The sequence below is a fragment of the Rutilus rutilus genome (genome assembly GCF_951802725.1).
Source record: "Rutilus rutilus genome assembly, chromosome: 3".
Classification (NCBI taxonomy): Eukaryota; Metazoa; Chordata; class Actinopteri; order Cypriniformes; family Leuciscidae; genus Rutilus; species Rutilus rutilus.
This window is the reverse complement of record NC_140211.1, coordinates 49,795,313-49,822,987: the sequence shown is the minus strand read 5'-3', so window position 1 is coordinate 49,822,987 and position 27,675 is coordinate 49,795,313. Positions and strand designations below refer to the sequence as shown.

General features: G+C 38.6%; 2 protein-coding genes across 12 annotated transcripts in view; one reads left to right on the top strand and one right to left on the bottom strand.

Annotated features, from left to right (window-relative positions):
- mpdz (multiple PDZ domain crumbs cell polarity complex component) overlaps nucleotides 1-6,205 on the bottom strand; it is a 110,871-nt gene extending 104,666 nt beyond the window's left edge. For 5 of the 11 annotated variants that reach the window (XM_084406009.1, XM_084406016.1, XM_084406015.1 and 2 more), the window contains exons 1-2: nucleotides 6,069-6,198; nucleotides 2,664-2,738 (exon numbers count right to left, since the gene is read on the bottom strand). In XM_084406009.1, coding sequence (XP_084262135.1) covers nucleotides 2,664-2,679 — 16 coding nt within the window. In that variant the 5' untranslated portion in view covers nucleotides 2,680-2,738; nucleotides 6,069-6,198. Of the gene's footprint in view, nucleotides 1-2,663; nucleotides 2,739-6,068 lie in introns of all 11 variants that reach the window. The other 6 variants (XM_084406017.1, XM_084406019.1, XM_084406011.1 and 3 more) reach the window with 2 other exon arrangements.
- On the top strand, nucleotides 582-27,675 carry LOC311288552 (uncharacterized protein). Its single transcript, XM_084406025.1, has 2 exons — nucleotides 582-676; nucleotides 27,041-27,675. The coding sequence occupies exons 1-2, from the start codon at nucleotides 620-622 to the stop codon at nucleotides 27,581-27,583; spliced, it is 600 nt and encodes a 199-aa protein (XP_084262151.1). The 5' UTR covers nucleotides 582-619; the 3' UTR covers nucleotides 27,584-27,675.

Here is a 27,675-nt window from a genome sequence, read left to right as displayed (position 1 = left end):
GGCCGCCGGACACAGGTGCACCTGTGTCGCGCCAGACCGCTCTATTGGAGGGACAGCCTCGCAACCCTTCACTGCTCCTCCGTCAAGGGTAGTGAGGGGGGAAAAGCTTATTTGGTGAGTTTCTGGCAGAGAAAGGTGCCGTCTACGACCTGGTAAGCTCTCCATGCACTTAGGGAAGGAAAGGCACTGGGGCAGCGAGCTGAGAACCAGCGCGGCCCGTCCCAAGATACCAATCATCCAATCGAGACTGTTCGGGACACGGTGGAGGATTCCACTCGAGCCCGACAGTTTCGACTGCCCGATTCAGCATAGCTGATGTTTCTGGATCTGGCTCGGGCAACGTTACTCTTCCAGAGAGAGATAACGCAGCCGAGTCATCATTTCCAGAGGTCATCTCACCTTCCGATGCTGCAATCAGCATCCTTGTTGCTCTTTCAGGAAATGGGACCCATCACCAGTGCCGGAGCACACAGGGGAATGACCGCGGCAACACTGAACAGTGAACTGAAACAGTTCAGATTCAGAGTCTACGTGATGCATGACCCTGTGCAAGCACAAAACAATACAGGAGTAGAGGAGAATCTACGAATATTGTTTGTTTGGATTTAAACACTTCGAAATGGACCATATTCATAAAAAGAATGTTGGTGTATGCACAATTTGCAACCCGGACATGGTATGTAACCTCTTATGGATAATTTCTCATAATATCTAGAGATTATGAAGATATTTGATGTTGAGTTTTTTTGCTGTCTGAAACATAAAATAGATGGTGCTTTTCTTCAAATATCTTGCAGTTTTGCAATATTGTGTGGCACAATCTGGTTTCTTGAATTTCTTGAATTTTGTGTCAAGCTAAGTGAACAATATGAGTCTCAAATTAAGTGTGTAATGTATATGTTTTCTATGAAGATAGAATTCACAGAAGTTTATTCTGTAAACTTTTTTTTATTACTAAAATGTATAATAGCCTATATATAAATAAATAATACTAAAATAAATAACACTGGACTAATTAAGCTATTCTAAACTGTTTTTATAAGATTCATATAATTTGCATGTAGTTAAACTATACCCTTTTGAAAAAGTAGCTATCTAACAGAAAGTATGGATATATGATAGTATCCAATCATATATGCACAAGGCTAATTAGTCTTGGCATATTTAGATTTTGTCTATTCGCCAATGCAAATTTACTGCAAACGCTGCATTGCAAATTTATTATTTTTGTATTTAATTATTAAAGTTATATTAATTAATTGTGTTAATTATATGAATAATATACTTCTGCATTTGTATAAATAAGGCTGTTCTATTTATTTATTTTTGCCCAAGCATATAAGGTTATGAGGATTTGTGTAAAGTTTATATAACCTAATGTTGAGTTTTATTATTTTTGTGAGTTGTACTCTATTCACAGATTGGATTCTTTTATTTATTACAGTTTTTCACTTAAGAAAAGTGAAAAGTTAATACAAATTGAATTTGACAGTTCTTATTTACAGCATTGAATAAATGCCATTAAAAGAAAATAAGGTATCACTGTTTACTGCGGATTTTAAAGCTTACTGAACTTTAAATGTTTTAGATATCTACAGTTTTACATATAAACACAACATAAGATTGGCCCCTCTGTATTAATTGTGGCCCCTCTTGTGCCCCCCAGTTGAAAAAATCCTAGAATCGCCCGTGTCAGCCGTGAGCTCGCGGCACGCACTCTTCAATATCACGCGCAAATGTGCCCTGTATCACGCAAAAGAAACTACGAGCATGTAACGTTGTGTTCTGTCGTCAATTAAGTATTGAAATAACCAAAAGGGAGATTAAAGCTGCGTCAAAACTCTATGTCGGGGCTTTTGTATTCCTTTGTAGGCTACATAAATGTTACACATTTTGGCGTAGCCCTACTAATTTTTCATTATTAATATTCTAACATTTTATCAATATTGCAAAGTCATCAAAACTGCCTTGTGTCATAAAAAAAAAAAATCAACATTTATCCTCATTCTCATGTTTAAGAAACTGTTTTCTGCTTGACAAATAATTTATGCTACTGCCCACTGACATGCTTTTAAAGCTATTGTTATCCAATTTTTGGGGGTTCTTCAAACACCTTAAAATGCACATATGTAGGTCCTGATAAATCCAAATTTTCTCGCCCCCGAACCCACCTATCTACCTCACATTTGAATGCGCGTGTATGTGGGGTAATGTGGGCTGGTGTGGCTACAGTGTCAGGGCTGAATTTTTTAACCAGTCTGCCCCCTGCATATAAGCCTACAATATAGGCTACATTATTCTCTGTATCGAATCATGTTATCTTATTACCCACCCCCAGCCCCTAATGTTTTTCAAACCTAGAAAGCCCCTCGTTAATATTTCCGTTCATGTATCTTTTAGTGTAATAATATTAAACTTTTCTACCACAAATAAAAATTAATCTGCAATAATAGGGATTTTAAATGCAATATGCAGTTTGAGTTTCAGAAACCCAGAGAGACTGTTGCTGTTGCTGAGACTGATGTGTCACGCCGTCTCATTCTACAGAGGAGCACAAATGCCCTCCTGTTCACAACCAATTACCCACAATCCTGCACAGTACAATAAGACATCAGAGGCCATATTTCCACAGAAATGTTATGACCAAAAATAAATGAACTTACCCATTGTTTCGATCATCCTGTGACTTCGTTCCTCTCTCTAATGTCTTCCCTCATTACCTGGGTTTCAAGTTATGCCTGAAATCAACAAAAATTCACATTTAGCTTCAAGTGCACTTGACTTACAACACAAATTTTTTGTCTGCCTCTATTAATTTATTGCATCTACTACATCATGGTTGATACATTAATTTCTAAGGCATCTAAATGATCAACATTATCAAATATCAACTTTGCTGAAAAACCTGTTGCACACTATCTACTATGCCTGCTGTTGCCTGATTGACAGTTCATACATTTTTAGTAAGTAAAAGGCCTTTTAGTATAATTGTAAAACGTCTTTTTGCAGTGAAATATTTAGGCCTACTGATTTTTATAAAGTAAACGTAAGAATTACTTGTATATTGTTAGTAATATTACAAGATGAACATTTAAAGGACTAAAAAACGTAGGTTTATTGATTATCCATACACCATTTTTTTTTGGTGTGAAAAAATAAAGTATCAAATATGATCCATCAGGTTTTTGAGAAACTTGTATTTGTTCATCTCCCAATCATCATTGTATTGCATTGCATTATTTTTGTAAACTACAGAGCTTAGATCATAAAACTAAGCATTTAAATGTCATCTTACTAAGACATATTATTAGCAGTGACAACTGATATTTATATAATTTTTTTGTAAGTAGTCTGTTAAATCTCACTGATTTAGCCTATACAAGTTATCAGAATTTCATCTTACTTTTTGTTCATATAGAATAAATATCAGCATCTGCACCAAATGTACATATTTTTGCTCATTTTGGGCCTCTGATTAAAATTAAGTGGGTTTTTTTCCCTCCTCGAGTGTGAACTTTATATTCTCACTATATCATACTATATGAGCCATAAAAGCCTGACGTATCAAATATGATACAAAACATAACACATATGCACACTTTATTTTGATTTTCCTTTGTATGTTTAATAAACTATTCCATAAAAAAAAAAAAAAAAAAAAAAACCACTATTATTGTTTCATATGTCAGGCTTTACAGGAATAAAATAATTTAATTCTCAAAAAGAAAACCCTAATGCAAACAGAATTAGTTCTCCCTTTTGTCGTAAATGAACAGTGCACCAGTTCATATTCATATACCTGCATATTACAGCACTAGTCTTAAATCTCAGACAGGTCAGGTGACTCGCGGGCAGACAAGCTTTCATCTGACCGCCTCGTGGTTCCCATGACAATGGGACACAGAGGCTGGGTCTGGTTTCCTAAGAGACGCTTGTAAGCGACATGACTAGAGTGAATAGCTGCATTGTGGGTTTAAGCACACACTAATGTGAGTTTTTATCATACAATGGGAGGTAGACAAGATTTACCAATGCTGAGGTAAAACAGCCCAACATACGTTATTTGCCATCGGCTAAGTGGTTGGCCAGAGATAAAAAAAAATACTTGCCCTATCAGCAGTCTGGACAGTGTCTGTAGCGTTTTGTGTTGACAAGGCGCTGCTATCTTGATGCTTGGCTGTTTCTGATATGGTAGCAGCAATCACAGTAAAGATTTTTTCATTGTTACAAAAGATTTTTATTTCAAATAAATGCAGTTCTTTAGAACTTTCTATTCATCAAAAATATGAAGCATCACAAATGTTTTTGACATTGAGAATAATAACTGTTTCTTGAGCAGCAAATCAGCATAGAATGATTTCTGAAGGATCATGTGACACTGAATATTGAAGTAATGATCATAGGAATAAATTACATTGTGCAATGTATTCAAACAGAAAACAGTTATTTTAAATTGTAATAAAATGTCACTGTTTTTACTGTATTTCTGATCAAATAAATGCAGCCTTGGTGAGCATAAGAGACTTCTTTCAAAAACATAAAAATAATCTTACCGACCAAAACCTTTTGAACAGCAGTGTAAATAAATAAAAAACAAGCCAGCCTCTGTTAAATACAAGTTAATTTGCAACAAAGGTAAACATCGTCTACTATATGTTTCACCCTTTGTATTACTGATTCAATAGATATTTAAAAAAACAAAACCCTGTGAAAACCACTGCATAAGCATAGTATTAACACTGCAAACCTTATCCGCCCTCTATACATTAGCCTCGCTGCTGTCTTCATATGGACTAATGCTCTTACGTGAGGATTAACCTCTTATGTGGCGCTTCCCAACAGTTTTAATTAACGGTGACGACAACATCTACAACAAGAAGCTGAAGGAGATAAAGTCTTTTCCTTCCTACACATAGTCCCATGACAGTTTAGAGTAAGACAACATGCAGCCAGGACCAATACAAACAGCCATTTCAAACCGATGCATGTGCAATTTCTGAAAAATTTCAAAAACAGATCAAAGCTAAAATAGTAAAAAGTAGTAGGCCTATTTACCCTGCAATTACAGGGTGATAAAGCAATGAATGAGATATCACTATTTGAAGTTACACATATGTAGTTGGCATGTTTTCTGCATAAGACAGTGTTCTCACAGCAGATGTTCGAAACATTTTGGTTAATTTTATGTTTTTTTGGCCCTGGACTTTTGGAAACACTTTGACAGTATACTTGTTACATGTTACATGTAGTATAATTGTGTTTTTTTGTTTGTTTTTTTGCACAATTCGAATAAGATGCAGCTTCATTGTTTATAACACTAACCAAAACTGCTCACAAGTGATTTTCTTCATGGTTTATATTTCATCTCATGTTTGTCACTGAAACAGTTGTCTCCATGGTAACCAAGTACACTAAATTTAGGGGCAAATTGTTGCTGGTCCTGGAAATGATGTCACAATTCAAGGGACAGGTGTAGTTTGTGTAAAAATAGATCTAAAATAGTTGAATCATTTAAATGCTTTGTTCATTTAGCTCATTGTTTAGTCTTTTTCAAAATGTAATATTTTATTATGAATTTCCATGTTTTAAGAATAGCCTACTAATTTGGATCTGGGACAAGGTCATTTCAAAAGTAGCTTTTGAAAGTAATAATAGCTTTATTGTGCACCTCATATAGCAAAAATCCAGCTTCGGTACATAAAAGTGCCTGCTTTGAGACATTGCAGTATGTCCCGTTACTCGCAGATCGCGCTGATCTCTTTGTGTCCTCAGGCCTGTCGGGAATAAAATCCGCTTTTCGTACAGTGCACCGATGAAGCAACAGGCTGCTGGCGTGACGAACTACGAGAAAAGTTTACAAAACAGAGCAAACGAAGTGCGGAAACGGAATTAAGACAACGATATAGCCTACAGGCGGCTTTAATATAAGATGATGCGCGCGACATTGTTTCATTCTAACAAAAGCGTTAGTCACAATGTAGCCTATCCACAACATGATTAAATCAAACACAGCAGCGGTATTCACAACCATTCACGGAGAATAATGAGTTTTGAAGAGCATAACTTACAAGAGCAGCGGTATCTCGCTACGGGACGGAGTCTGTCCGGTTGTGTTGTGTTAAAGATGGGCGCTGTGTTTGAAACTGGAGCCGCCCCGCGCGCGCACACACACACACACACACACACACACACTCCTGCGCCGCTCTGTGGCTGCCAAGACCACTGAACCCCTGTAACCCTCACAAACATCTGAAGAAAATTGTACTAGAATCGTTAGGAATGGAAGTTTTGGGGGTGGGGGGGTTACCTCTCAATTGCAAATTTATATCGCCAGGGCAGGACTTAGGGTGGTGGGGGCCCCTGGGCTTGAGTCACTTTCGGGCCCTACCTTCTATACATTACTTTAAATAGAACAAAATGATACATACACAAGCTTTGTATTAGAGCTACACAATTCTGGATAAACTGAGAATAAAAATAGAGATCACGATTCTGAACAAACAACTAAACAAAATAACATAATTTATGTTAATTACTGAAGTCTATTAAAAATGTTTAATTAATCTGAATTATAAAAAAAAAAAAAAAAAAAAAAAACTTGGGTTTGAATGAATGATTCAATTCCTCAATCAAATGCACTTGTTTCAATAGATGAATCAGCATTTTTGAACGAATCTCCTGAATGAACGATTCAATGACAAATGTTTTTTAAAAGTCATTTGTCGTCATCTGGTGGCATAACAATATAATCGATCCAAACGTTATTTGAAGTGCAAAGCTATTCAAAAGGTGACTGGTACCATAGACAGTGTTACATGTTAAAAAACGTAATAATTTATTTATATGACCACCGATTGAAGCTTGAAAAAGTTATTTTCCAATAAATAAATAATGATTAAAAAAGTTCAAAGTGATCATAAGTTTATTGCAATGCAGAAATGTCTTGGTCAGAATGAGAATAAAACACTTATTTACCTGGAAAACATATGTTTTGATCGTGGCATTTCTTTGAGATTTAGAATCCAGAATTCCTATAGGCTAATTATTGTTTCTTTTATGAATTTAATAAAGAACTCTGTCTCGTATTCTGTCCAAACGATCCATGTAGGCTACTTTTGTGTCCATTCGTTTTTCCTTTTTTAACCCGTAATTGAAAAACGAAAAATGAACGGTTGTTGTCTTTTTAAAACGCAAAGTTGAACACCAACATTTTAATTTGAACTGGCTACACCAACTGCTGCGCAAAAAAGTAAATATCGACGAATTTTCAGATTTTTGTTTATGACTTTTTGCCCCTTTATAAAACATTTAAAATATCCACAAATTAATATGGAAAACATGTCGATTTTACTGGTTTTCAAAGGCCAAATTAGAACCTGGAATTTATGTTTTTCCCGCAGTGCTGAATGAGAAGAGCCATAATATTATTAATAAACTATTGCTTTGGCTAAAATCACATCTCCATCTCCGCTAAGCAGATGCGCTTTTAGAGAGAAATGCACATTTCATACGGATTAATCAGAAGGTATTAGCTTTCGATTCGAATTTGTTCGTTTTAAAGTGGACATTTCAAGCTTTAGCCTACATAGGCTATATTTTGTTTCAGTTGTCGTGCTCCAGTTTACGGAGATCATGAAAGTGCGTCTGATTGTTTTCTTTTATTTTACAAAACGTTTTCTTGTTATTGTGAGTTTACACAAATAAAAGTAGTTGGGAATAATGTATTATTATTTTCTGTATGACCAGAAATGATAGAGTATTTTAAGTTGTTTCCACTGTTGATAGGAAAATGCAAGTGTTCGCGGCCGCGCCTCCGTGCCATGCAGTGCGCGCTCCACACATTTAGCTTTGTTCCTTTCTTGCATAAAAGCGTCTTCTAAATATAGCCTATTAAATGTTATAATTTAATAATATAAAATTCTTATTATTTGCGTAGCTATACATGGACCTCAAACACACCGCGTCTTCTAACTGTGGTGACTGTAAATGCGCAAAAACTGTTTCCATTGCAGTTTTGCGAAATATTCCTTTTTCGAATTGCCTGAAAAACCACCTCATGTGAGCGTAAAACCTCAAGATGACTGACATTTAATTTAGCTAATTAAATTACATTTTTTTCATTGCAGGGCAGCCGGGCCAGGTAACAATGCTAGACCAATCAACAAACTTTAAATGAAAAATTAAATGACTGACATATTATTGAAAAAATCAAACGTAAACGGGCGGGGCCCCCTATTGGGCGGGGCCCATGGGCTTGAGCCCAGTCAAGCCCAATGGTAAGTCCGGCCTTGTATATCGCACATTTCAGACTTTGGAACTCGCAATTCCGAGTTTATTGCTCGGACTTCTGAGGGGGGACGTCACAATTGAGAGATGTAAATGTGCAACTGAGAGAAATAAAGTGCGAATTGCGAAATATGAACTAGAAATGGCGATGGGGAAAAGTCATAATTGAGATAAAAAGTAGCAATTACTTTTTATTCCGTGCCGGTGGAAACAGGATTCCATGTGGAGAACTAGCCTACTAAAAGTTGTTTTAGGAATATTTTTATTACATTAGCAAATATATTCAAAATTGTGAAACCTGTGCTAGATGTCACATGGAAATGTTCTCATGCCAACAGCAGAACACTAACAGGAAAAGACCAACCTACAATGCTTTCACATTCCACTGGGCAAAAACTGCAGACATGCCTGTCGCTCTCTCCTTCTCCTCTTCAGTTGCTCAGGTCAACAAAAGTTCACTTTACGTTTATGTCATATAGGCCCTAATGTTCGGTGTGGGTTCGTGTTCATGTTTGGTATTGAAATTGTCCTAGTGTGATTGGTAAAATGGTCTCATTTTTGGCTAAATTCCAGTGAATGCTTTATTTATTAGCTACATTTCTTTGTTTTGATTGTGGAAGATGGAAAAAAGTCCCAGACCCAGACTTCCAGTCTCAAATTTCTATTACACTACAGTGATTGTTTATGTAAACAGCAGCTTAAAGGCCCCCAAATCAAAAAAAAATTTGTTTAGCTTTTAGTATAAATATAGTAATATCTTTTTCTTAATAGGCTGCTGCCACCACCTTTAATTATTTAAGCCAGTATGGTCTGACACCTGAAGACAACACACCACCACAACTTCAATCAAAATATGTAGCTTTATTAACAGAGGGCACTACAAGGACAGGCTAAACACAACCTGGAAAGCCGTAGAACTACACAGAGCACTACGTGAATTCACTCACTCATTTCATTGGTGACAAACACCCCCAAAATCAATTAACGTACAGAAAGTGGCACTTAACTCATTTAAAGGGGTCATATAATGGTACATGCACTTTTACAAGTTGATTGTACTGAAATGTGTGTTGGCAGTGCCTGTACACAACCATCATAAAATGATAAAAATCCATCCAGTGTTTTTTTTTAAATCTTCTTATATGTTTTCCCCTGTCTCAAATCAAGCCGTTCGACCGTGTGACGTCACACGGTCGGACGCCCCTCCCACAATTGTTGATTGACAGCAGCGTTTCAACACAGACCTGCCCTCGCTCGTGAGCTAGCTGTCATCATAGTCAGCATTGTTGATACACTGGAGCAGAATGGCGTCTAAGCGATTGTGGTGTTCTGTTCTTGGGTGTAATAAGGAACACAGCAGTCATTTTGATGTTCCTAAATCCAAACCGCTGAAGACGCAGTGGCTGAGTTTTGTTTTCGAAGGGAATATTCCCCACGATCTACAGCAATGCTTTCATGTTTGCGCGAATCATTTCACACACCAGACTGCTTTACAAACGAGGGTCAGTATAAAGCTGGTTTTGCTAAGAAGCTGCTCCTGAAAAAAGGATCGGTACCAACTATTTGTGTTCCTGCTGCACCTCCAGAAGAAGTGAGTGTAACGTTTTATTAACCTTTATATTAATCTTTATATTAATCTTTGCAAATCGCTAGCACACTTCACGATGAATGCGGCTAAGGGTTACACTCAGGGTACATTACGGCATGTTTTCTATGTACGATGTTCTCAATATAATTCATAATCCCACGTTTATAATGAACAACGCGTTATGGTTATTGTGTTATTACAAACTGTGTAACTTACGCAGGTGTTAAAGTTAACGTGGTAATACTACACTAAGCTTACTTTTGTAGATGGTTTATAACGGTGTCTGTTACTGATTAAGAAGTAATGTAAAAAAAAACAGTTATAACTGCATGAAGATGAATGGTAATACAAAATTCTTAGGTGTCCTTCAACTACTGTTAACGTTACGCATCACTGACAACCCTACATTTACCGGAATTTTTTTTTTCATGACCATTAGCTGTATCAATCTGTCAGTGAACTAACGTATACATCAGTAAACACATAGCGTTCGTATCTCACTACTCTACCCTGCCAGTACACACAAAGATAGATCAAAGTGACATTACGTTAACCAACCATTCAGAAACGTCCTGTTCGAGCCTTAATTGTCGAACTTCTTCGGGGCCGTCATCTTGTTCCGGGTCCGATACGGTTGCACAGTGTCCTCAGAGACTCCCGCTGCCATTCTTCAAAATATACCCTCAACTGTTGTCAAGGCAACACTCCACGTGTGTTGTCAAAACGCCCCACAGAACAGAGGGGCGGGGTGAGCAAAGCTCATTATCATTTAAAGACACATGCACTTAAACGGCGTGCTGAAAACAGAGCTGTTTTTGACCAGGTAAAATGAGTGTTTTCTTACAATACCAATGAGAATTTTTAATTAAAGTATATTACAAACTTTTAATTTAGACCCTAAAGAATCATATTAGCTTGTACAAAAATGGCATTATATGACCCCTTTAAAACCTCAACCTCATGCACGTGCAAAATGGTACCTATGGCTGTTCCCTAAACCCTCCCGATTTCAGTTCCATCCACCCTTACTATCACGCTCTATTTTTAAGAAGCACAACTTTATTTAAAGGGATAGTTCACTTTGAAATTAATTTTTTATATGTTTTAGCTTACCTCAAGGGCATCCAAGATGTAGGTGTCTTTGTTTCCGCAGTAGTTTCAATTTTGATATTTTTAGGTCAAACCGTTCTTGTCTGTCAGTCATATAATGCATGTCGATGGTCACTGGCTCAAAACACAAGCACAGAGTCCAAATTAAAACAATTCCCCATCGTCCAAATTAAACAATTCCCCATCATAAGTACACATTGATGGCCTAAGACACGAAACGAGCGGTTTGTGTGAGAAAACGAACAGTATTTATATCGTTGTTATCTCTTGAAAACAGCACACGTCCAAATGATCTGACGGCGCGGGCGGGTATAGATATATACATAGATGTCGCCTTGGCTACTGCAGTTCATTGGAACGAAACCATAGCCAAGCGACATCTAGTGTATATATCTATACCCACCCGCTGGCGGGTATAGATGTATACACTAGATGTCGCCTTCGCTACTGCAGTTCATTGGAACGAAACCGTAGCCAAGGCGACATCTATGTATATATCTATACTGCCCTACTAAGACAAAAGACCTTAACTCACCAGAGTGTGAAACTGAGAAAAATGACTTTAAAGTTATCTTAATGTCCTGGCAATTGAGTTATAGGTATAATATTGTAATTTTCACATGTTGTAGTGTATACCTTTATTAACCCATCTACAAAAAAATGTTGAACTCAAATTTGACCTTTGACCCTTTTTCGGAAGTTACTGTATTCTGCCTTAGCATTGCCCACAAAATGACAATTGGTCATACCAAGGCAAAAGACCTTAACTTCTATTTTATAGCCAATGTTATGCTTAAAATGTAAGCAATATTAAAATTGGACTCACTATGATAAAAAATGGCTTTACATGTATCAACAAGAAGTTAAAGTAGTGAGAATAGTTGGAAAAGTATGAATGGTTTTAATTAACATGAATTTCATAAAACAAAGTTGATTAACATCACTAAAGTATAAAAGATGTGGAACATTCAAAGGTTTAAAAAAAAAAAAAAACTGACTCTAAAACTGAAGAGTGTGTGTGTGTGTGTGTGTGTGTGTGAGAGAGAGAGAGAGAGAGAGAGAGAGGTGCGGGCGCGATCGAACAGTGGGATCGCGTCCGCGCCTCTCTCTCTCTCTCTTTCTCACGCATGCACGCACGCACGCACGCGCGCACACACACACACACACACACACACACTTCAGTTTTAGAGCCGGTAGCAAGTTTTAAAAACTCGTGGTGGATGTAATGGATTTGCCTTCTCGTCGGTTGTTTGACATGGATTTTAACCAAGGTTCAACAAAAGGTAGGCTCTAAATTATTCCTGTTGCTGGTGTTTAATGGGTGTCATTGCGGCTCCAACCAACCAACTCGCGTAGTTTTCAGTCAGTGGACTGTCATTGGCAGGCGAGAGCTAGCTAGAAGCATATTTTATTTCAGTTGTACATGTAGCTTTGTATTACGGGCTGTGAATTAAGATATCATACAAGCCTGCTCTATTCAGCGCTTGTTACTGGATAAATTGTTGATTATGGCTCGAAAAGTGTTTGTGTCTAGTTTGTGAAGTAGTATCGCTAGCTTAAGGCTACCGCTAGCTCTTATTGGATGTTAAAGATTCAAAGCCATCTCCACCATCATTTTCCCCCGCGAGTATGCCATTCTTCAAACCTAACAAAAGTAATCACTGTGAAAAATTGACGTGTGTGTCTGAGGTGATTTAATTGCTACATCATAACCCTGTAACTCCAGCGCGGCAATACTTTGATGGTCGGTTAGAAGGCAGAGTGCCGTAACTTCACGGCAGCGCACCCGTAACTTCATTCGAGTGTTCAGGAGCAGCGAGAAACGAAGGCATAAAGCCGTAACTGACGTTACGGGCTTCTACCGTAGTTTCCCCTTGGCTTTTTGAAGTTACGGCAAAAACATAATCTTATTCCACCCAAAAAACAATCGAATTGAAACTTGATGTTTGTCTACATGATAAAACTTATGTTTATTGTCCTAAAAATTACAATAACTCATTTTCGCCAAAAATTGAAGTTACGACCTTTTGCCTTAGTGCGGCAGTATACCCGCCCGCGCCGTCAGATCATTTGGACGTGTGCTGTTTTCAAGAGATAACAACGATATAAATACTGTTCGTTTTCTCACACAAACCGCTCGTTTCGTGTCTTAGGCCATCAATGTGTACTTATGATGGGGAATTGTTTCATTTGGACGTGGGGAATTGTTTTAATTTGGACTCTGTGCTTGTGTTTTGAGACAGTGACCATAGACCTGCATTATATGACTGACAGACAAGAACGGTTTGACCTAAAAATATCAAAATTGAAACTACTGCGGAAACAAAGACACCTACATCTTGGATGCCCTTGAGGTAAGCTAAAACATATCAAAAATTAATTTCAAAGTGAACTATCCCTTTAATGCATCAGTTTAAAATAAAAACATAGAAACAGTCTTAAAGGGCCCCTTAAATGCTATTTTAAAGTTTCCTAATGTTGTTTTGGAGTCTCCTACAACAGGTTTACATGCATCAAAGGTAAAAAAAACTGTTTCATTTACTCATAATATACATTTGCACATCACCAGATTTTCAATGATTCTCAAACGACTCGTCAAATGAATCAATCTCTCTAAATCCCTCCTTTCCAAGAGATACTCTGCTCGGATTGGCCAGACAGCTCAGTCTGTTGTGATTGGTTTACCGTGTACAGCGCGTCAAAAACAAAAACTCCCATTGCCATAACAACGTCAGCTCTGCGTGTCCTGGGGCCCGTTCTTTGTACGTTGCTTAAAACATCCGAGATCAAATGAGACATCCAAGTAGGGCTGGGTACCGAGTTCGATACTTTTTAGGTACCGACCGAATTGCCTCGATACTATCGAGTATCGAAAAATGACTTGTTTTTCGGTACCAGATTTCGATACCTAAGGGGTTAACTCGTCAACGTCAGTGCTCAAACAAATACATATGAAATGCACAACGACACGCCTAAATTCGCTCACGCACATACACGCAAACTCTACACACACGAGACGCGCGGAAGTCTCCGCACATACTCTTATGAGACGCGCGCGCGCACACAAACTGTCCACGCACATTCTCATGAGACGCGAGCCTATGGACGCGAGCACACACACACAAACTCGCGCACATACTCAATGACACGCAAGCACACACACTCACAATACCCTAAAGATGTGGAAAAGTCGATCAAAAGTGTGGCTACATTTCTCCAGGCTCGATGCCAACAGCGCGCGATGCAGTATTTGTGGTAAAATAATGGCTGCAAAGACGGTACCGCGACAGATATGATGAAGCCCTTGACAGTGCACGGAGTAAACATAAGAGCAGAAAGTTGCTGCGTCTTCGACTGGTAAATGAAGAGATACCTTGTTGATCACTCTGACTGTGTTTATATTGCAATAATGACCTACTGAATGTACACTGTCGTTCAAAAACGTGTTGGTCAGAATTTTTTTTCAGTAAGCATGCATTAAAGTGATCAAAAATGACCTTCCAAAAACTGTTTTCATATTTCAGCTTTGACAACACATGAATAAATTACATTTTGAAATATATTCAAATAAGATTTTAAATTGTAATACTATTCCACAATATTACAAGTTTTACTGTATTTTTGATGAAATAAATTCAGCTTTGGTGAGCATGAGCTCTTTATAAAAAAAATATTTTGTACCTTATGTATATGTATAAGGAATATTTTGTTCCTTTGTGCTTTTTTTGTTCCTTTGTGCACTGACTAAGGAGCATGAGTCAAACTGAAAAAATAAAACCAAAGTTTTTCTGAGGTAATGTATTATGTAATCTTGTTAAAATGGATTTCATAAAATTGGTATCGAAAAAAGTATCGTTCAGGAACCGGTATCGAAATCAAGGTATTGGTATCGGTATTGGTATCGAAATTTTTTGAACGATACCCAGCCCTACATCCAAGATGATATCATCGTGCTAATCATGATCTGGCTAACTCGGTTCTTCGAACACACTTGCCGGATATGATTAGTATAGCTGGATTGAGTCATCTGAGATAATTGCGCGTTCATGCGCTGGTTAAAAGGGGATATGTATCGATAGTAGAAACATTGATCAGCAACGCTGCTATTGGCTGCTCAGCGTGGGCGTGGCCAAAGAGTGCGCACAGTTTTTCTCCTCAGCAGAGCAAGAACTAATAGTCAAAGTTTATTCGGAATTTTAATGTTTAATTAAAACGCCAGGGAACACCTCAAAGTCTGCAAAAGCCAGGAGAGAGGGCTGGCAAAAAGTAGCAGACAATTTAAATCCGTTAGAAGTGGCCATGTCAGATGTTTTTATCACTTATTAGCCAAAATGTTTGTATTTTAATAATTGCATAATTACTTTGTTCATTGTAATGTCAGAGTCACCACACTAGAACATGGGAGCAAATAAAAGTGAAGTACAAAAATATTCTACATAATGGTAATTTTTAGTTATATAGTCTCTTTTTTAAAAGGCACTGTTAAATAAATGGTTGTCTGATTATAAAAGCAACCAAGAAAAAGGCTGAGAAAAGAAAAGGAAAGATCTTAGTAGCCTACACTGTAAAATATTTTTTGCTGCATTAAATTAAGGCCGTATAGTCATTTCAACTGTTAAATCTTGAGTGATGAATTGCTTTGACTTGTGAAAGTGAAAACTGATAAACTTATGTTAATGTAAAAATATGAACACTTGTATCTGTTCCCAAGAAAGTGGTGGCTGAAATATGTGCAGTAAGTGGACATTTTCTAACTTTCCAAAATAAATAAAGTATAAGACTTTGTAATGTCCATTTGTTTCCATTGCACTGGACAGTGAATAAACCCTCTCAGATAACTGTCATATGGAGGAACTAGCCTACCTGCAAGTGCATAAATAACTTTACTTAATATATACTTGTATGCTTTATGGCTGCAATATAAGTTGCAGGATTCCACATCTACAGAAAGGCCTACAGAAGAGTCTGCACAGACAGAGGAGACATAGGCCTACAGGTGGGCAGTGTATAGCCAACTTTTCCTTTTTATTTGTTGCCTGAGGCATGTGTCTAATATCTCTTGTTGCAGGCACTTGACCACTGGCTTTTCTTTACAAAGCACAATTGAAATAAAACTCAAGGAACTAAGCATATTTGTCTTTTATTAAACATTTAATGAAAAGTGTGTTTTTTTGGCAATGTTGTGTAATATGGCACATGCAACAAGGTGTGCAACCCTCAGACTTTTCAGACACTGAAATCTTCCCTTTAGTTAGCCAAAGTTCATTTCATTGTGTGCCCTTGTGGAGCTGCATTGTAACTGGTTTGGGTCAGGGAATGGGGTCATAAAACACCTGTCTGCAGGCAGGAACATGTCATAATCACCTATGAGAAAATGCAGTTCTGTTAGGATCAGCATAAGTGTATGTAATACAGTGAGCTTGATATTTAATTGTGGAACTTTTCTTACCACTTTCAAATAATGTGCATAAATGTGAATCTCTGAAAATGCTTAAGTCATGCACAGATCCTGGCCATTTTGCTTTCACATTTGTGATATGGAAGATTTTAGTCAACTGCCTTTTTTTTTTTTTTTTTTTTATATAATATTACTAATCTGGAATATTAAGAATCACAATAGTAACTGGGCTGCACATTTACATTGTGAACCCCCTTTCTGTTCACATAATCCCCTTCATTGAGGCCTTGATGGCAGGCTATAGCCTATAGTCTACCAATCACGTTAGTGAAGCCTGAGTGACATACAGGGCTACTGTAATCGGCATGGTCATGATTGCATGATCTTCATAAAAAATTATGATAGCAAAAAAAAAAAATGCTTTACAACATTGGGTCTTAAGTGGCTTGGAAATGCCACAAAAAAAACCCTAAAACTGTTTTTTAAACCTAAAAGCGCCAGGTAAACTCCGAATGACACGACAGACAGCACTTTCCATCAAGTTCTCCGCATCTCCAATAGTGTAAAGGAAAGAGCCACTCGCAAATAATCTTAGGGCAATGCAAACAGTTTGTGCTGTAGTTAAAGGCCGACTCCGACAAGTCGAAAATAAATGTGCGTTTCCAACAAATTAATAATGTAAACGACAATCTCACGAGTCACGAGAAAAAATATATATCTCAGAAAGTGCACTATCGCGCTGCGCTGGACTTCCCGTATCAGCTCCGCTTATAAATCCGCAGTCTAATCCTGTTAACATGAAATAAGCCTGCTCCCGAGCAGGTTTAAGCTTACGGACCTGTTGCTATGACAGCAAGTCCAGGATGAGCATCGAAAGAACCGAACAATCCAAGATCATGCCAAATCCTCAACAATCAAATCCAGCTAACTGAGTTAGCGACGTACGAAGAACGGGCCCCTGGTCCTAAGGCTTCCTACACTGTAAACTAAACACAGTAACGAACAATGACGTCAATTTTACCATATCAATGCGAGCGCGGGTCCGATGATGAAACATTCATTGGAAGAACTAGTTATTCAACCCGAACATCCATCGCAAGGACAACTTGAGCAGGACGATTCTCAGTGATACACTAACGTTACTCATTTTGAGGTAATGTTACATGAGATGTTGCAGCTGTAATTCCTCAGCATCAGCATTAACAAGTGCATGTCCATCAACCTTTTATTTTACTTGTACTAATTTATTTACCGAGTATTTTTCTAATATATTGCGGTGAACACGTGGAAACTGTATCAATAACAGTCCATGTAAGTTATGCAATACATTAGCCGAGCTCTAGCGTGAATGACTGATGTAACATTTAAACACTGGTAAAACAAATCTTGCTCCATGCTTAATCTTTACTCAAACTAGAGAGAACGACATACAATCTGCATTAATAGACACAGTTTTAGGTAATTGTGGCCCACAACTGATTAGCAGAAGTATTTCAGTTAGACAGTAATAATGCGAGTCAGCCAGTAAGCAGGAGACCTACACAATATAAAACTCGCAATGAAGTATTTTGAACACCATCTTTCAAGAGCAAGCGGTTTGCAAATCCTGCATTGAACTCCGAGATTTGAGAAGAAGTCGTCAGTAAAACAAAGGGAACGCAGCAAAAGTTTAGGATTATACTGCTGTGATATTGTGGTAAAGATTAACTTTAACCACTGCTTCTTTACATGCTCGTCATTGGGCAGTGAAAAAAAAAAACTGGCTTTACCTTCACATTATAGAGCACAGCGCCGTCTTCTCGACATAATGCTATCCAGTGTCCACAGGAATCAGCTGCTGGTTTGAGGTTCAAGTTTTCCCTGGTGCCTGCGCGCGCAATAAGTGGGCGGACAATATGCTAATGTTTCGTCTTGACGTCACAACGAAACGGCTTATGACTCGTTTGAAAAACAATTAATTTCATTGACTCAGAGTCGACTCTTACTTTTGAAAGACAATAACTTTATATACGGTGCACTTTCAGATTTAAAACTTTGCAGGATGTTTTCATTCACTTAGAGCTATGTTACACACTACATGCAAGGTCATTTTCAAAAATACATAATAGGGGCCCTTTAAAAACCACTTAACTTGCCCATGGCGACGTTGCCCCTCCCAATAGTGGGAGTAGTCCACATGCACTTAGTACGCTCTTGTACGCTCTTGCAATTCAATAGCATCAGCATAGTAGTGACGACACGACCCTATATACTCTCTCCCCACACCCGCTATCTATCTATCTTCATCGCCGGCGGCCCTAACCAACCGTGAACGACACCCCCCTCCCAAAAAGGTGAGTTCTCGCCGTCCTGTTTCCTCTTACAATGTAACCGGAACCAAGCCCCCGTCTGTCGGCATTTGCGCTCCATTTAAACCTTTTTTCCACCCCCATCTCTCATTACACAGCTCCTGCCCTGGTGTTTCTCATTTCAGTCTCATTAATTAGTTGCCAAGACAATATTCCAAAACGCAACACACATTACAATATGTTAGGCTTAAGGTTTTAAATAAGCTGGTGTGTTCCAAACCAAGCGCCTAATTATGCTTTTAAACTAAAGTTTGCCTCGGGTAGATTAACAAAAAGACCCTAGGTTGCATTTTGGCGGCAGTTATCCTTTAAGTATACGAATGCCCTGGAGTCGCAGAGAAGCCATAGCAGCATCCATGCTCTTAGTGAATGTTTGGGTTGATAAGGCTAGGCTGAAGGAAAGTACTCGATATTGGTACACTTCGCTCCTGAAAGTGAAGGGACTTTATGTGTTGTGGCAGAATCTCAACATGAAAATAGGCATCCTTTAGATCTGTTGTGACAAATCAATCCTCAGATTGAATTTGAGACATGATAGCATTGAGTGTTAACGTCTTGAACCTATAAGTCTTCGGAGTATGATTTTCTGATTTTCTCTTGTGATAAGAGGGATCGTCAGCATCTTGAACTTGAATCTCCTCAGAGACTGTTTCAGCTGACAAAGATCTATAATGGCGTGTAACCCTCCATCCTTTTTTGGAACTAAAAAAGTTGTGAACTGTAGAACCCGGTGTTTCTCTCTGGGGAGGATTGAGATCTATGGCCTTCAGAAGAGACTGAACTTCTTGCTCCATAACCTGTTAGGGGCCCACCACTGTTTCCAAGATACCCTTGAAATTCGGTGGGCAAGATCCAAACTGGAGTCTATACCCTTTGTGGACAGTGCGCACCACCCACTGAGATATATTCGGTAGTGCTTCCCAGGCGTGCAGAAAATTGACTAGAGGAACCAGCCTCTCAAGGCTATCACTCAATGTATTTAGAAGAGCAGATTTGGTGTCCTGAAGCGAATTCACGGCAGGGTTTAACCGAATCATTGTTTCTACAGGCCTCTCTATGGAGAGCGAACCCCCCACAACCACTGTATTGATGGGCGGATTTCGAGGTTTGGGTTTGTTAGAAATTGTTGTGCCCCGAAGCGCCATAGGCGACAGGGTTGACTAATCGATTTCCTGAGGGCTCCGTAGAGAAGCAGGTGTAGTTTGCTAAAACTACATAAATAATAAAACATTTATTTATAAATTAAATTTCTGAAAGGTTGCAGTCTGTTTCTTTGCCTCCTGGAATCTCTTGATGACCGTGGCCACAGCGGAGCATCAAGGAGGAAGGCTCTGTCCTCCCATAAGTGTCTTGCCATCACTGACAGGGCTTCCATTTCAATAAAAGAACTCGAAGTTCAGCTACTTACATTTAAAGGGTATTTCAATGCTTTTGCGTTCTCTCAGAAAAGTTTTGCATAGCGTTCACCTGATAAACTTTGCGTTTGCTCACAAAGGACTGGTTCATTTCTTATGATTGTGCCAATGTAGTTTACAAACAGTGATAAAAAAATAAAAAACACTTTAAATTAAATATAATATTTTTATTTGATAATTACAGCTGTTTGGGGATTATTTTATGGCACCAAAATCATTTTTTCCTTTACTGTAGGCTACCGAAAGGCTTAAATGTATCCTAATGTCTACTTTTATCTTTAACAGTAAAATTAATCAAGAATAAAAAAATAAAAAAATGTCTGTATATTACATGATACAAATATATTTTTTGACCAGTTTTTTTTTTATTTTTTTTTAGTAAAAACTAAGATTGGATTTTGTGATTTAATCTGATTTCAGAATCCTTTTTTTCTTTTCAACAACCCATTTTAAAGATTTGATACAATCCAATAGCCGAAATACGATCAGATTGCTTCTGAATAACTGGCCCCTGGTTATTATTTTGATTCTTGGATTAAAGATTTATTTGGAGTATCTCCTTTGTCTTGCCCTTCATTACAGTCACTGACCATGACAGTAAGACAGTCTATGGAGTTTATGCAACTAGCGACAGGTTTAAAATGGATTTTGAATCCAAGATTTACATATGATTTTTTTAATTTTTTACTGTTGACCCCACTGTATATTCCTAGAATGAGCATGTTAGCCTGTGACCTGCACCAAAAATCCAAGAAAACCAGCAAGACCCAGAAAATAACTTGAAAATCATTTCAGAATTGCTGCTCGGTAACTGTATGAATGACCACGCTGCACCGCAAGCTCTCAGACTTTAAACAAGCTCTCAGACTTCATCCTGATCAGCAATGATTCCTTGGCTATGTTTGGAATTAGCACGCCTTTACTCGTAGTAAACACCTTTACTCTATTTTACATGATTAGTTTTGTTCGGTTTGATTTCTACAAACTGTACAAACATCACATCACAGCATTGGAGAGCAGGCCAGAGGCAAAAACAACTTTATACATGTAAGATTACATCCATAAAGTGTTGGAAAAATTGTTCTACTACTGAGTTATTTCAGATGTGCATTGTGTGTTTGCATTTACTATGAGTGTTGTGTTTCTGTTTATGGAATATAAAATCTGCATACTGTGTGAGTATCTCTGTGAGTGCACAAGCTCTGTTTCAGAAATCTACCTCTTTTCCATATTTATATGCACATATACAGTGGGGAGAACAAGTATTTGATACACTGCCGATTTTGCAGGTTTTCCCACTTACAAAGCATGTAGAAGTCTGTAATTTTTTATCATAGGTACTCTTCAACTGCGAGTGAACAAAAATGCAGAAAATCACATTGTATGATTTTTAAGTAATTAATTTGCATTTTATTGCATGACATAAGTATTTGATACATCAGAAAAGCAGAACTTAATATTTGGTACAGAAACTTTTGTTTGCAATTACAGAGATCATACGTTTCCTGTAGTTCTTGACCAGGTTTGCACACACTGCAGCAGGGATTTTGGCCCAATCCTCCATACAGATCTTCTCCAAATCCTTCAGGTTTTGGGGCTGTCGCTGGGCAATACAGACTTTCAGCTCCCTCCATAGACTTTCTATTGGGTTCAGGTCTGGAGACTGGCTAGGCCACTCCAGGACCTTGAGATGCTTCTTACAGAGCCACTCCTTAGTTGCCCTGGCTGTGTGTTTCGGGTCATTGTCATGCTGGAAGACCCAGCCACGACCCATCTTCAATGCTCTTACTGAGGGAAGGAGGTTGTTGGCCAAGATCTCGCAATACATGGCCCCATCCATCCTCCCCTCAATATGGTGCAGTCCTCCTGTCCCCTTTGCAGAAAAGCATCCCCAAAGAATGATGTTTCGACCTCCATGCTTCACGGTTGGGATAGTGTTCTTGGGGTTGTACTCATCCTTCTTCTTCCTCCAAACACGGCGAGTGGAGTTTAGACCAAAAAGCTCTATTTTTGTCTCATCAGACCACATGACCTTCTCCCATTCCTCCTCTGGATCATCCAGATGGTCATTGGCAAACTTCAGACGGGCCTGGACATGCGCTGGCTTGAGCAGGGGGACCTTGCGTGCGCTGCAGGGTTTTAATCCATGACGGCGTAGTGTGTTACTAATGGTTTTCTTTGAGACTGTGGTCCCAGCTCTCTTCAGGTCATTGACCAGGTCCTGCCGTGTAGTTCTGGGCTGATCCCTCACCTTCCTCATGATCATTGACGCCCCAAAATGATCATTGAAAACCTGCAAAATCGGCAGTGTATCAAATACTTGTTCTCCCCACTGTATTCTTCTACGAGTGTAATTCTTTTTTGTGTGTTAATAAGAACTGAATGCATCATAGTGAATGCAACTATGAAAAATTATGAGATCAGATGTGATTAAATTATTTCTGCCACACATATCTTCAAAAATCAAGCTATACTGTATGTGCCCAGAAAAATCTTGGAATGTTTTGAACGTTTATACCGTAAGACTGGAGTCAAACTGTCTAGACTGAGAAATGGCTACTCACTGAGAAAACAAAGGACTTTTCTGGAAATTAACATTTTTGAACTCTCTCTTGCTAATTTAGCATCCACACCTGAGACACAATCACACTGAGCCAATCACCTCAGTATTGTCTTGATTTACATTTCTTTCCATTCACTCCCTCTTCCCCCATCTCTTCTCTCCACATGCTGAAACCATCTGAAATTCACCCAAAAATCTATATGGTTTAATGATAACAATTATTATACAACACTATACATGTTTTGTAGCATTTGAAATTTCTTAATACAACTGGTACAAAGGTCTCATTACCACAGAAGTCAACCAAAAGGTAATAAAGTATTTAAGAGTTTAGAGATATCTTGCTTACAGAGGAGGGTGGATCCTCTGCCACGGTCTCATGCAAATTACTTTTTGTCCTCAAAAGGTGTAAACTACCCAGCTCTGGAGACTTGATTAATGCAAATTCTTATTGCAAGTTCATGTCTCACTATCTTGGTCTGTGTATTTAAGCAAATGTTGCAACGGGTTCAGGGCGCAATTTGTAGTAAGATCCGTACATAATGTCCTCCGACACTCGGCATTAGGACTACAGAATGTTGCTCGACCAACCTAAATAGCCTTACCTCTGTTTATTGTAATATTACTCTAGCTAAGTGTACGTGGGAAACCATGGCATGACCAAACCAAAGATACTATCAGAGAATTAATATTGGTCGGCTTATACCTGTAATAGTAGCCATGACTTCTGACTAGAGATAGTGTTACTTTAATTCAAGTGTATACAGATCTATGGGGACTAAATAAAGTACCTTTAGATAGACCAAAAATGAAAACGGCCATAAGGCATCTAAGGTACCTCTGTCCAGTGACCAAGACTGGCGAATTTGTGATTGTGGGATCCGCGAGTGAAAAGAGTTCAATAGAATAATCAAGTGTCTAGATAAACTATTATACAAATAGTCAATAACCAATCGTCATTCCAACCTAAATTTGAGGTCACGATAAAATGGAGTCAGATAAAAGTTTAATTGGAATTCAATTACTTTGCCACACTGAAAAGACAGAACGCGCAGTACTCCTTCGCCCACTATATTGGAAACCATCATTGGGACAATTGGGCAGGCCTTACAATACATTTTGTATCACAGAAACACATTGTCACATTTATCACAAGTAAAGACATGCCATTGACTTCTTTTGTTTGTTTATACAGTTATAAATAACCCTAACCAACACCCTAACCCCCCCAAAAAACGTTCTGCATTTGTAAAATCATTTGTGCAAATGTGGATGTCCCCAAAATGAGGTTTTGTTGGATTTATCTCATGGGACACCTCGAGAAGACTGTGAGAGATGGAAATGTCCTCTGCACTCATTGTTTAACAGGATTAGCGTCTCCTCTCTGTACCAGTTGTGACATTTTGATCAAATCAAATTAAGTAACAATGCTGCTGATGGAACTCAAAGTTAAATGTATCACAGGGTGATGAAAGTCTCCTTTAGGGCTTCTTTTAGGACCTCTGTGGTGCCTCTGAAAGCCACACACACAGACTGTAAATGAAACAAGCTACGTGTCTCTGACACCCAGACTCATGGGAAATACATGACTTTGGCTACAACTTACATTGCTCCAATACGTTTCAATGCATTTTTCAGGTGACTCATCCACAAGACCACAAGATGCAGGTTGATATAGAAGCCGATTTCCACTTTTTAAGAAAAAAAAAAAATCATGCTTTTGTAAATCATAATTATGACATAAGGCTGTAAAAGCGAACTAGTGAGTACATAAGTTTACTCTTTCGGTGTTATGACGTTTAAAGGGTAACTCTCGCCAAAATGCAACCTAGGGTCTTTTTGTTAATCTACCCGATGCAAACTTTCGTTTAAAAGCATAATTGGAATGGAAACGCCACTTTTAAGTCTGACCGTATTTTCATTTTCGGTCAAATTGCCTTTTGAATGGGAGTGCTTGGGGCACTTCTATGATAGCATCAAAAATAGCTATTTTTAAAACACTAAGAAGGCTCGACACAACATGAAACTTTGCTCGAAGTATCACCAGGGGCTCTACATGAACTCGAGCATTGAGAATATTGTTTGTGTACACTGAGTTTACTAAAAATAAAGATTTTGAACAACTTACTGTAGCTGTGTCCGCCGGCATTTTGTCAGTCAAAAATGGTCGATCTCCGAATGCGAATGAATTGACTCTGACTCTTGTTTTTTATAGGTCAATATTGATTTTCACTAACGACAAAACAACAAATTATCTGTGAATTTATTAGCTTTAGAATCTTTACTCTCCTCCCTGTTACGTTGCATTCGGAGATCGACTTCAAAAGGCAATTTGACCGAAAACGAAATTACGGTCAAACTTAAAAGTGGCGTTTCCATTCTAATTATGTTTTTAAGCAAAAGTTGCCTCAGGTAGATTAACAAAAAGACCATAGGTTGCATTTTGGTGAGAGTTACCCTTTAATGTTCCCAACAACCTCTGCAAAGTCCCATTTAGACACATGTTAGCAACTTTTAACTTGACTTTTTCAAGACAAACTTAAAAAAAAAAAAATCACAAGGGGGTTTTACTGATGTATTTTATGTTGCAGAATAAAACATGAAAATAGCTTGAGCTTGTGTGAACCACAGACCTCATGCATTTAACCAAAACAAAAAAACAATTAACTTCAAGACGATGGAATCTGTGCTAAATTGCTAACTAATTTCCAGCTTTTAGCCTACAAAAATACATAATTCCTGCAGCACTCTATTTGCCAGGGAATAAACAGCTTCTAGACAAGCATCTACACTGGAAGGAATAGGTCAGCTCTGTATCCAGAAACTGTTGGTGGTACCGAACACTAAAACAGAAACTGTATTAAGACTGGCTCATTTGCCTTCCATTTCAGGTCATCTGAGGATAAAAGCGACTGGAGATTGTTTTAGTGGCCATTTCCACTGGCTTGGCTTGGAGAGTGATGTGACTACTTTCTGCCAAAAATGTGATACGTGGCAGCAAACATCCCTCATTAAGCCCCTGCCAATGACTTATATGAATCCCTGATGCTAACTGTACATTCTTGGCCTTGCAAGCAATGTAATTAGGATTTTATTTGACTCCAACACCCAAGCAGCGCTGGTTGTCATATAATCAGGATGTTTTAGATTAAACGGAAAAGCTTTGTCTTTAACTGGAGCTGTATTGGGATAGCGGGAGTTGGACCACACAATGGAAAATTCTGAGGTGTTATTACTGCATGATGGCCATTCATTTACTTACCCTCATTTCATTAAAAATCCGTAACACTTTCGTTCATCTTCGGGACACAAATGAAGATATTTTAATGATATCTGAGAGGTTTCTGTCATTCCATTTACGGTCCACTCAACTACCACTTTGACGCTTAAAAGTTTCATAAAGAGATCATAAAACTAATCCATATGAATTGAGCAGTTAGTTAAAATTTTACGAAGAGACATAATCACTTTATATGATGAACGGATTTATTAATTTAGGCTTTTATTCACATATAAACATTGATCAGCAAACATAAACTGAAGCTCAACCGTACCCACTTGACGTGCGAGAACAAACCTTGTTGGTACTTGTAGAAGCTCAAACATGCTACGTAACACATGAGAATGAACCTCATTGGTTCTCACAAGTCAAGCGAACATGCTTGTGCTTCCGTATACCACAACTGATGTGTGCACTGATGAATGTTTATATGTGAATAAAAGCAAAAAAAAAAATATCTGATTTAAATCTAAATTAAATCTGTTCATCATATAAAGGGATCGTGTCTCTTTAGAAAATTCGGACTAAACCGCTCGATTCATAAGGATTAGTTTTACGATCTCTTCATGACCTTTTTGAAGCGTCAAAGTGGTAGTTGTGTAGCTGTCTATGGTGGGACAGAAATCGCTCAGATTCAGAAAGCTTCATTTCTGAAGTTGAACTAAAGTCTTACGGTTTTTGTTAGGACATGAGGGTGAAATGACAGAATTGTTATTTTGTCACGTGTCAGTGTATGTTTGGACTTTCAGTTTGTGTTTTGATTGGTTCCTGTTTTCCTTTGTTCTTTTCCCGCCACCCCGTTGTTTCTATGGTTACTGTCATTATCAGTTTAGTTGTATCACCTGTTTAGTCAATCATCGTTTTCTGTATCACCTGTGTTCTGTTAATCAGTGTCATCTGTGTTTGTATTTAAGTTCCGTCTGTTCAGTCTGTCATGGTCTGATCTGTGTTACATTTAGAGTGTGTTGCTACCTGTTCTGCTGTCTTGTGTTTAATTACATTAAACCTTCGTTTTGGAAAATATATCCCCGTCTCCGTCTGCCTTCCTGCAGCCACCCGTGACAGAAGATCGGACCAGCTCATATGGACGAAGGGCTATATTTGTTGCAATTGCTCAAGAGAGAACAGAATTTTTCTCCTTTGTGGTGAACTTTGTTCGTCGAGCAGTCACTAGCCCAGTTGACGATGAAACCCTAAAGCTGCTCTTCTGGATCAGGGCAAATTTCCACCAGGCCACTGACCTCCTAAACACAGATGGACTGAACTGGAGGGAAGCCATCAGCAGGTGTTTGGTGAGTGTCGCGGCCCAATCCAGAGAACAACCACCATCACCAGCACCTGCCGAGACCACCCTTCCAGAGTCTTGTCCTGCCGAGACCACCCTTCCAGAGTCTTGTCCCGCTGAGACCACCCTTCCAAAGTCTCGTCCCACTGAGACCACCCTTCCAGAGTCTCGTCCCTTCGAGGCCGCCCTTCCAGAGTCTCGTCGAGACCACCCTTCTAGAGCTTCTTCACGTCATGCCTATCAAGCCCGAATGTCATCATGTCATGCCTGTCGAGCCCTCGGCAAAGATGGCCACCGCCTCACCGCCTGAGCCCTCGAAAAAGATAACAGCCGCCTCACCGCCTGAGTCCTCAGCCACGATGGCCACCGACGCCACACCGCCTGAGCCTTCAGCCACAATGG